We start from the raw sequence: 10,689 nt of genomic DNA, 5'->3' as shown, positions 1-10,689 counted from the left end.
GAGCCCCGGCGGGACGGACCGGACCGGACCGGGCCGGCACCGCGAGGGGCGATGGCTCCGGACAGAGAGGGGCCTCCGGCCAAGCGGTTCAAGGCGGCGTCCCCCGGCACGCAGCCCCAGAGCGCCGCGCCGCCCGCACACGTGCAGCGGCGCTCCCTGCCCATCTCCGGGGCCCGCGGGCCGCTGCTGGCCCGGCTCCGCCGCCTCGACACCGCCGTCCTCATCGGTGAGTGCCGGGACCACTGCTGCTCCCGCACGGAGCGGGCTGGGCTGGGAAAGCTGCCCAGAAACGGTCTGGGTGTAAGTCTGGAGTGTGGTGAACAGGGAATGACTTCTGTGCTTTGGCAGCGGGGACTCGGTTTCCGTGGAGCAGGTTAAAGGATTTCAGTCAAAGCCAGATAGCCAAGCTCTCCTCTTCTGAAGCCAAACTCTCCTCTTCTGAAGACCCTCCTCACTTACATTTTCACTGATTTTATTATGCTTTCTGTGAGTGCAAACGAAAAAGCTTTTTGTTAGACTTTCAGGAGCTGAAGGTGTACAGCTTCCCACCTGGTAGTCAAAAGACTCAGCACTTATTGTAATTAAATGAAAAATGTCACTCCTGTTAGTGTCACAGCACAGACACTTCACCTCCAGAGAGGCTGGAGTAAGTTTCTGAACCAGAGTGTGGCTGGAGCCCTGCAGAGGAGTGGCCCAGCAGCAAGAGGTGGCGTTGGTGCCATCTCTGACCTGCCACTGCTTTGTGGTGGCACTTTCCCTCTCTGTCTTCAGCTTCCCCATCCTCAAATAGGGCTAAAAGTTAACATAAAAAACCCAGTTTGTCAATGCTATAAAAGTGTGGGGGGAAACTCTATTCTCTTGGTATTCCTTAGGAGAAACAGGCTCGGGGAAGACCACTCAGCTCCCTCAGTACCTGTACGAGGCGGGGATCGGCCACCCCGGTGTCATCGCTGTGACCCAGCCCCGCAGGGTGGCAGCTGTCACCCTGGCTGCCAGGGTTGCTGAGGAGAAGAGGACAGAGCTGGGGAAGCTGGTAGGTTATCTGCAGATGAATTTTGGTTTGGTGCTGCTCTGGGGATGGGGCTCTGTCAGGCTGCAATGGGTAGGGTAATAACAGGGGGGGGTAGTCTTAATTTCATAATTGGTTTTGTAGCAATGTAACAAGGATGTAAAAGCTGTCAGGGAGTGCTCAAAGGAGCAGCATGAAGAAGGTGAGGGGTCAGGAGGGGCCACATAATAATAATGGCTGAGAGCACTTGGTCTGTTCAGCTGGAGAAGTGGAGAATTTGGTCTGCAGCTTCCTCCCAAGGGGCAGCTCCAATTTCTGCTCTCTGTGGCCAGGGACAGGACCTGAGGGAACAGCTGCAGCTGTGTCAGGGGAGTCTTGGCTAGATATCAGAGAAAGGTGCTTCCCCAGAGGGTGCTGGGTACTGCCCAGGCTCCCCAGGGAATGGGCACAGCCCCGAGGCTGCCAGAGCTCCAGGAGAGTTTGGACAGCGCTGCCAGGGATGCCCAGGGTGGGGTTGGTGGGTGTCTGTGCAGGGCCAGGGGCTGACCTGGATGATCCCTGTGGGTTCCTTCCAGCTCAGGATATTCTCTGTCTCTATAATTAAATGAATGGACAGAAATGGCTCTTTACCTGTCCCATGACAGGGTGGGCATGGTCTGTCTCTGTGGTATTAAACTTCCTGATCTGGGTGGTTCTACTTGAAAAAATACTGATTCATGAACAAAACCAAAAAAAAAAACAACCCATTGTGCTCTCTTCCATTACTCCTGTGTCAGAAATCACTGTCAAGGAGAGCAGAGTGCTGAATTAGTGCAGGCCTGGGGGAGAAAGACTTCTGCATAAAATCCTTGGAGAGCCTGGAATCATTTCAGGAAGGGAAGGGAAGGAAGGAAGGACAAATTAAACTGAACTTGGTGGGCATTTGTGATGGACTTCTGGTTAGGAAGAAGCCACCTAGAAATGTTGGGAGTATCTTTTGGGTGGCTTGCTACATTTGCAAGAGGAACTGCTGACAGCAGATAAACCACTCTGCTTTCCAGAGCTGGTTGGCTCAGTGCAATGCCCAGGGGCTTTGTAGCCCTTGCCTGTGGCACGATGGCAGTGGGAAATGCCAGTCTGTGTGCCCGTCTCCTTGCCCAGGTTGGCTACACGGTGCGCTTCGACGACTGCTCGTGCGCCGAGACGCGGCTGCGCTTCCTGACGGACGGCATGCTGCTGCGCGAGGCCATCGGGGACCCCCTGCTGCACAAGTACAGCGTGGCCATCCTGGACGAGGCCCACGAGAGGACCATCCACACCGATGTGCTCTTTGGGGTGGTCAAAGCCGCTCAAAAGAAGCGAAAGGAGCGGGGCCTGCGGCCGCTGAAAGTGTGTTCATCCGGGATGGTGGTGAAGGGCGGGGTGGGGCTGGGCTCTGGGTGCTCTGAGCTTCTCCTGGGGCCTTCCAAAGGGTTTGGAATTTCAGCCTTGACCATTTTTCTGTTCCTAAAAAGTCACTTAAGGTCTCAAGAGTGTTTGACTTATGATGTGAGGGCCTGATATGACACCTCTGAACAAGGTATCTGGTCACCACCATGATACCCTTTTCCCACCAAAGCCCTTTGGGTGTGAGCTCTGGACTAGACAGAGTGCTGGGGAGCTCTGGACTAGACAGAGTGCTGGGGAGCTCTAGACTAGACAGAGTGCTGGAGAGCTCTACACTAGATAGAGTTCTGGAGAGGTTTTGGCACTGCTGCTGAAATGACTGCAGGTGATCAGCTCTGGCTGATGGGACATGCTCGTTCCCAGGTAGGGCACTGCACATGGGATGGGTGGACATGTCAGGAGTTTGTGTGAAAGCACGTTGGCTTTGCTGGAGATGCCTGGCAGGGGCCTTGCATGGTCCTGTTTCACACACCAGCCCATTCTGTCACACCATTTTCTGCTTGTGTTAAAAAGCTGATGGCTTTAACAAGGGGAGATCACTGTCTTCTGTTCCAAAGCCTGTGAGCTGTTTGGAGCATGGTTCTCAGGATCCAGAAGCTGACTTTTGGCTGGTCCTGACTCCTTGGTGTCCAGCTGGATGGAAGCTGCAGTGCTGACCCATGCTGTGCTCCCCCTGAAGGTGATTGTCATGTCAGCCACCATGGATGTTGACCTGTTCTCCCAGTACTTCAATGGAGCTCCTGTCATCTATCTGGAGGGCCGGCAGCATCCCATTGACATCTTCTACACCAAGGAGAGGCAGAGTGACTACCTGCAGGCAGCACTGGTGTCCATCTTCCAAATCCACCAGGTATGAGGGTCTCTCCAGGTTTGTGTCCCTCTGGGGCCAGGGGTTGGTGTTTTGTGCTGGGGTGTTTGGCTGCCAAGCACCTGGATTGTTGTGTTGTTTCATTAAACTGCATTTACTGCTTGGAAGTTGCTGCTGCTGATTTGGGACCTGTTTGTCCAGGCTGGAGCTGAAGGGAGACTGCCTTGCAAAGCTTTATAATGTCAGCTCATGCCTAAAACCTGCATGTTCCCCTCACCTGAGTTCTCTGTACCTGGTTGCTTGCTGGCCCTCTCTGCCTGACCTGGACACAGGTTATTTGAGGACACAGCAATTTCTCCATCCTTTTAACACTTGATCTCTCAAAATGTGATTTACTCTTTGTCTCTGGTGAATCCATTGGGAATTCTGGCTGTTCCATCCTTGCACCACGTGTCTGTCTTCTCTTTCTTCTTAGCCCACTTCAGTGACTTGCTGCCAGAACCACATTTCCTTACCAATCTCACTTCTCCTTTTCTACCCAAACCCTCCTAACTTGCTTTTTCCTCTGGCTCCAGGAAGCCCCTGCATGCCAGGACATCCTGGTGTTCCTGACTGGTCAGGAAGAAATTGAAGCAATGACCAAAACCTGTCGAGACGTTGCCCAGCATCTCCCCGAGGGCTGCCCACGGATGACAGTGCTGCCCCTTTATGCTTCTCTGCCCCACTCCCAACAACTCCGTGCCTTTAAACCGACCCCTGAGGTGAGGGAATAGCAGGGGTTTTGCTTCAATGAGTCTTGGGATAAAATCTGTGGGCTTTAAGGGGCTAAAGCAGTCTGTACTGATAGCAATCAGTAGTCTCTTGTATTTATGGGGTTCCCAGATGAAGGGAGGAATGATGCATCTCTGTGTTTTTAGAAGGTTAATTTATTATTTAAAGATACTATGTTATATTAAAGAATACTGTACTAAACTATACTCAAGAATACAGAAGGGATACTTACAGAAGGCTAAAAGATAATAATGAAAACTCATGACTCCTTCCAGAGTCTCAACACACTGTGTTTGGTCATTAAGCAAAACAATTCACATGAAACCAATGAAACAATCACCTGTTGGTAAGCAGTGTCTAAAAGCATTCCAAAGCAGCAAAACACAGGAGAAGCAAATGAGATAATATTGTTTTCCTTTTTCTCTGAGGCTTCTCAGCTTCCCAGGAGAAGACTCCTGGGCAAGGGGATTTTTCCAGAAAATATAACAGTGACAATAGTCTCTGTTGGCTTTAGGCTGGGTGGTTCCAGAGATATAAAACACTGTAACTGTGATGGTTTTAACAGATGCCTTCAGTAAGTCACATGGGATCATAAAAAGAAGGAAGAATTAGAAGGCACAGGAATTTAAATTTCCTCCATTTCATAGGAATTTTTTGTCCATAACCCAAAAAAGCTCCAGCAGCTAATGGGGGAAATACTGAATAACCTGAAAACTTGAGAATGTTTGTCAGGGCCATAAGGAAAGGAATTGATGCTGCCTCAGGCTCTTTTTTACCTACTCAACAGATAAATGAGAACATAAATGTGCCAGAAGTGAAACCAAAATTGTTGAAAGATGTATTGAGAACAGCTGTTCTGGTGGTGTGTTTTATTGCAAATGCAGAAGAATGTTTCAGAAGCTGATTAGAAACTGAAGATTACTTTAGTTTCTGAGACCTGGCACAGCAAGCACATTTTGTGCTCACAATGTGGGGCTTGGCCCACACTGGCCAGAAGCAGCAGAATTTCTGTGTTGCAGCTGCTCTGAGGTGGCCTGGCCTGGGTTTGATTTTCCTTCCTCCCAGGGCTGTCGCAAAGTGATCCTCTCCACCAACATCGCAGAGACCTCCATCACCATTGCTGGAATAAAATTCGTTGTGGACACAGGCATGGTCAAAGCCAAGAAATACAGCCCTGGTGAGGAATTCTGAGGAGGAACAGGGCCAAGATTGGGTTTGGGTTTGTGGAAGTTACTGGAGGCCATAAGCCCCACTGAAAGAGGATTTCAAACACCCTCCGTGCTGTTTAAATTGATGTCCCAGGTTTGGGGTGTGGGGTTTGGTGGTGTTTTTGTGGGGTTTTCTTGAGTATCAGCCAAATAAAAGGGGTAAAAATCTGTCAAATGTGAATCTTCTCTTCATGGACACAGCATGGGATAGTTCACAGTGCTGAACCAAGTGAAGCACAGTGCTGAAGTTCACTGGGCTGAACCAAGTGATCTCTGAGCCGGGTTTGAATGGCAAACCCTGGGAATTCTTACTGCTAATCCTCTGTGTTTTCCAAAGCTGTGCCTTCCTCAGGCACTGACTGAGTTGATGCTTTCTCATGCCCAGAAACTGGCCTGGAGGTGCTGGCAGTGCAGCAGGTGTCCAAGGCCCAGGCTTGGCAGCGCACGGGCAGAGCGGGCAGACAGGAGAGTGGGATCTGCTACCGGCTCTACACAGAGGAGGACTTTGAGAAGTTTGAGGAAATGACAACCCCTGAGATACAGAGGTAAGGACAGAGCCATCACACTCCTTGCCACACCTCTTTTACTGCAGGAGCTGTGGGAAGAACTGAGCAGCAAAACTGGATCTAGGGGCTGGTGGGGCGACTTGAGAAAAATGGAAGTGTGGGGACTAAACAGAGAAACTGGGAAATGTTTGCTCAGGGTGGACAGTTGGGCACTGAGTCTCCAGACATATAAAGCAATAGTTGTGACTGTCCTCCAGATTTTGGACTTGCCTCTTCCTGATTTAGGAAGTAAGGCTTCACCAGCTGCTGTCCAGCTGCAGTATAGGCCTGAGATTCTATCTCAGCTTCTGTGCAAAAAAGAATAAAATAAGAGAACTGTCTCAGTTGTTTTTTCTGCCTGTGCAGATGTAACCTGGCCAGTGTGGTGCTTCAGCTCCTGGCCCTGAAAATTCCCAATGTGCTCACCTTTGACTTCATGTCCAAACCATCTCCTGGTAAGTGGCTACAAGGGCAGCCTTGGGGAAAAGGAGCAGGGAGCAATCTTGGGCCATGAGGTGTCATAACAGCACAACATGAAGGTGTGCCCTGACTGCCAAGGGAAGAGGAAATGGGGAATGGTGCTTGTTCTCCTGGATAGAGGAGGATAAACCACATTTTGGGACACTGATTTGTCTGAATGGAAAGTACTTGTGCCTCTGGCCAGGGGAGGGAGGCAGTGATGGAACCAGCTGATCCTTCACATCTCTCAGTGGGAGGCAGGAGGCCTCACAGCCCAACATCCTTGTTTTGGCAGATGCTATTCAAGCAGCAATTGATCAGCTGGACCTGCTGGGAGCTGTGACCCAAAAGGAAGGTCAGCCTGTCCTGACCCCCCTGGGAAAGAAAATGGCAGCCTTTCCACTGGATCCAAAGTTCTCCAAGGTAAAAACTGCAGAAAAATGAACTTTTTAAATCTCATGTGCTCATCTCTGTTCCATTGATGCTTCTCTTTCAAACTCCTTAAACAAGGTGTGAAATCTGGGGTGTTTGCAGCTGTACTGGTATATTTGCTGTACATGATTATACACAATTTACAATTGCTGGATTACTTGTCATCTGTTGTTAAATTCAAGGAAGTTTTTTTTTAAAGATAATTTCTTTCCTCTGGCACTTCCTGAAGGTGAACAAAGCAAATTTGCTTGCAATTTTCAGGATTGTTTAGCAGGTCCATGAAATGTCTGTTGCTGTAGTTGGTTTCAGTCACTGTGTTTGTGCTGGCTGTGCACTGGGCAGTGTCAGGAAGGAGCCTGGCAGGGCTTGGTGAGCCCATCAGAGGATTTACAGGCCCAGGTGTTTGAGATTATCCTAAACAATGTTTGGTTGAGTTCCTGGGCTGCCAGGGAGCAGAAAGATCTGCCCAGCTGAAGCGGATTTGGTCAACTAACAATGAGTCTTGTTGTGTCTGTGCAGGCCATCCTCCTGTCCCCCCAGTTCCACTGTGCAGAGGAGATCCTGACCATTGTGTCACTGTTATCAGTGGACAGTGTCCTCCACAACCCCCCTGCCCAGAGGGATGAGGTGCAGGCTGTCAGGAAGAAATTCATCTCCAGTGAGGGGGATCATCTGACCCTGCTCAACGTGTACAGGGCCTACAAGAGCGTCAGCGGGCACAAGGTGGGAAGGTCTGAGCTGCCAGTGCTCGTGGGGTGAGGAGGTTCTAGCAGAGAGCAGAGTGACTCCTGCATCTTCTACAGAGGTGCATCCTCCAGGGCAGAGAGAAAAGAGGGCTCATCCTTTACATCTGGGGAGTTGGAGGAAGTTCTGGAACAAAGGTTCCTACAGACAGCTCTGGCAGAGCTTTGTGGGGTCAGCCCTGTAATCACAGGCAGGGCTCTTCCTTCCCTGGTTCCAGCTGGAAACAGAAGGGAGTGGGAGAGTGTTGAGATTTGATGATAAATACCTGGACACGCTCTGTGACAGGATTCATTGGGAGAACACTGAGCATATTCAAAAGCAGATATGGATTTATCCTACCCTATCAACCCCTCATATTGATTTGTGGATCTGTGGACTCCTGCACCCCATTCCTTGCAGCATCTGTCATTCTTACCTGTTTTGTTTTCACCCCCTGCAGGATAACAAGTGCTGTTCTGCAGCTCTTGGTGGCCTTGCAGAGCAGCTCTCAGTGGGAAAAGAACCAGCACCTGCTGTTTCTGAGCAGTGTGGGAGGGAATCTAGACATAGTGGAGTAAAGGGGGGTAGAAATGACCAGGAAAGGGGTCAGCACGTTTACTCTGAGGCAGATTGTAGGGGATATTCTGCTTTTCATGGTATCCAAAGGCTGTCATGCTCCTGGGGTGAAGAAATATGCCCTTCTAACTCCTGGTGTCTCTGCTGCAGGGATGGTGCAGAGAGAACTTTATCAATGGCAGGAACATGAAACTGATGGCAGAAGTCAGAGCTCAGCTCAGGGACATTTGTGTAAAGGTAACTTGCTTCCATGTTCTATTTCTCTGTTTCACCTTTTGGTATTTTCCTGTCTGTCTCCAAACTGATGTTACTGTGCACCAAGTCCCAAGTGAGAAAATGGGGGATTGTTTTCAGTCTCCTGTAAATAGCTGGCTAAAATTCCTGACTGTGCAGTTGCATCCCAAAATCTTAAAGCTGCAGGGCTTAGTGAGTCAAGGAGAAATGGGAACCTCTGAGAAGACTTGTCAGGGGAAGGACAGGTTTTGCTAAGGGTTTTTCCTGCTCTAATGCAGCTGGGACTGTGCTGTGTGTGCCACGGAGTGCTGGCAGCCTGTGCTGGCTGGTTTCTCCATGGAGTCAGGCATTCCGTGTGGCAGCAGCTTCCCCTCAGTGCTGTTCCTGCTGGGCACAGCCTGGGAGCTGCCACTGAACCCCTGGCAGTCTGTAGTGACAGGAGAGCCACCCTCTGGGGTGTCATCTGTGAATCTTGGTTGGCCTTAAACTCCCTTCCAGAGAAGGAGAGTGATGATCCATTTTTGTGGTTCTTAGCTTGGCTTAGCCTAGCAGCCACTCTGCTGAATTCCCAGTGGTCCCCCAGCATCCTGACACAGGGAAAACCCCCAGGATTTCTGAAGTGAAACAGTGTCACTGTAGGGGTCAGGACTGGGTAATAAGTGACACAGACTCTAGGTCAGAAGGCTAACCAGGCTAAGAGCCCTGACTTTACTGAAACTGCTTCTTTTATACACTGGTTGATACAGATGGACTGTAGCAGTCTGAATTACTGCTAGATAGTCCAGGGTAAGGAAGCAAACAGGACCTTTGCATAATATCCACAGATGTTTTATTCAGCCACACAGTGAGATTATCAGGTCCCAGTATGCACTCACAGATCTGGCTTACCCTCCGCAGGGGCCTGGGGGCTGACCCTGGTTTTAGGGTAGTACAAAGATGAGGGCCAGTCAGGGAATAGGGAAAGTGGGGCTCAGGAGCATAGGAACAGACACAGGAACAGGGGAAGGAGCCAGTGGGGTCTAACAGAGCTTTTTGAGGGAAGCTTCTTGTGTGTCCCTAGAGCAGGGAATGCCCCCCCACTGCCTCCACAGTGGACCTGATTGACCATTTAATCAATACATTTCACATGATTGGCTAATTAACAAGACACCCATTTGTAAACAACCTCATGACCAAAGCAGCTTATTCCAAAACACCAGGTGCACAGTGTTTAGAATTCTTTCTTTCCAGCTCCCCAAAACTTCTCATGGGAGAAGCTGACTCACGGCAAAGCTTATCTAGCTTTCTCTCTCTCTGACCAGAGAGTGGGTTGTATCAAACTTTGTATACAAAACAGGGTTGTACCCCAGCAGGGTGCAGGTTGTTGTTGCTCACTCTCGTGTCCCCAGCTGTCGCTGCCCCTGGAGTCGTGCCGCGGGGACACGGCCGCCGTGCGGCGCTGCCTGGCCCACAGCCTGTTCATGAACGCGGCCGAGCTGCGGCCGGACGGCTCCTACGGCACGGTGGGCTCTCAGCAGCTGGTGGCCATCCACCCCTCCTCGGTGCTGTTCCAGTGCAAGCCCGCCTGCGTGGTGTTCACCGGGCTGCTGCGCACCAGCCGCTGCTACATGCGCGACCTGTGCCCCGTGGACGCCGAGTGGCTGCTGGAGGCCGCGCCCGAATACTTCCGCAGGAGGCTCCGCACGGCCACGAGCTGACCTGGCACCAGCTGGCTCTGCTTCTCCCCGAAAGACTTGCTGAAAAGTATTGGAATAATTACCAGTATAGCTGGACAGGGTGGGCCTGAGCTTGTCTGGCCATCACTGCTGAACCAAACAGCGGCACGGTGGTGTTTCAACCCAGAGACACTTTTGGCTGGCTGGGTGTGTGGTGTTTCACCCCACAGACACTTTTGGCTGGCTGGGTGTGTGGTGTTTCACCCCACAGACACTTTTGGCCATGGGTGTGTGGTGTTTGACCCCACAGACACTTTTGGCCATGGCTGTGTGGTGTTTCACCCCACAGACACTTTTGGCCATGGCTGTGTGGTGTTTCACCCCACAGACACTTTTGGCCATGGGTGTGTGGTGTTTCACCCCACAGACACTTTTGGCCATGGCTGGGTGGTGTTTCACCCCACAGACACTTTTGGCTGGCTGGGTGCTGCAGCTGGGTGCTTGCAGACAAGTCCAGGCGTGCAGGAGCTCTGGTGGCTGTGGGATGGAGCCTCCCCCCATAGCAGGGTCTGCTCCTCGGGGTTACCTCTGGGGGAGAAGCTTTAAGGCGATGGGGAAGGAAAGGAGTGGGTTCTGATGGAGGGTTTGGATCCAGAGCTTTATTCTGGCCCACAGCCTCTGAACCCACAGCAGCTCCAGCAGAACTCCTGAACCATGTGGGTGCTGTTCCTTTAACCCCGGGCAGAGGGCAGGGAAGGGGCAGGAATCCCACCAGCCAGGGACACAGAAGGAGGTCTCAAGGGACAAAGGACACCTGGATGGCCCAGTGCCCCCCGGGGGTGGA

At 51.3% G+C, this 10,689-nt stretch overlaps 1 protein-coding gene across 3 annotated transcripts; it reads left to right on the top strand.

The window, feature by feature from the left end:
* DHX33 (DEAH-box helicase 33) lies at positions 1–10,197 on the top strand. Of its 3 annotated transcripts, none has more exons than XM_084219071.1 (12): positions 1–226; positions 873–1,033; positions 2,150–2,377; positions 3,114–3,284; positions 3,818–4,003; positions 5,079–5,190; positions 5,607–5,766; positions 6,133–6,221; positions 6,521–6,648; positions 7,177–7,380; positions 8,107–8,193; positions 9,744–10,197. In XM_084219071.1, exons 1-12 carry the CDS (start codon positions 52–54, stop codon positions 9,885–9,887), a joined length of 1,845 nt encoding a protein of 614 aa, XP_084075197.1. In that variant the 5' UTR covers positions 1–51; the 3' UTR covers positions 9,888–10,197. The 3 variants fall into 3 exon arrangements, with proteins under 3 accessions (XP_084075197.1, XP_084075196.1, XP_084075198.1); XM_084219070.1 differs by having other exon boundaries at positions 9,579–10,197; XM_084219072.1 differs by lacking the exon at positions 7,177–7,380 and having other exon boundaries at positions 9,579–10,197.
* The last annotated feature ends 492 nt before the right edge of the window (positions 10,198–10,689 follow it).

Source organism: Fringilla coelebs (genome assembly GCF_963513975.1).
Source record: "Fringilla coelebs genome assembly, chromosome: 20".
Lineage (NCBI taxonomy): Eukaryota > Metazoa > Chordata > Aves > Passeriformes > Fringillidae > Fringilla > Fringilla coelebs.
This window is presented reverse-complemented; position numbering and strand designations above follow the sequence as displayed.

Excerpts from the sequence above, each read along its gene's own strand:
- DHX33 (XM_084219070.1), top strand. The coding sequence starts at position 52 with ATGGCTCCGGACAGAGAGGGGCCTCCGGCCAAGCGGTTCAAGGCGGCG. Across the intron at positions 1,034-2,149 it reads GGACAGAGCTGGGGAAGCTG|GTTGGCTACACGGTGCGCTT; the intron begins GTAGGTTATCTG and ends CTCCTTGCCCAG. Across the intron at positions 5,191-5,606 it reads AGCCAAGAAATACAGCCCTG|AAACTGGCCTGGAGGTGCTG; the intron begins GTGAGGAATTCT and ends TCTCATGCCCAG.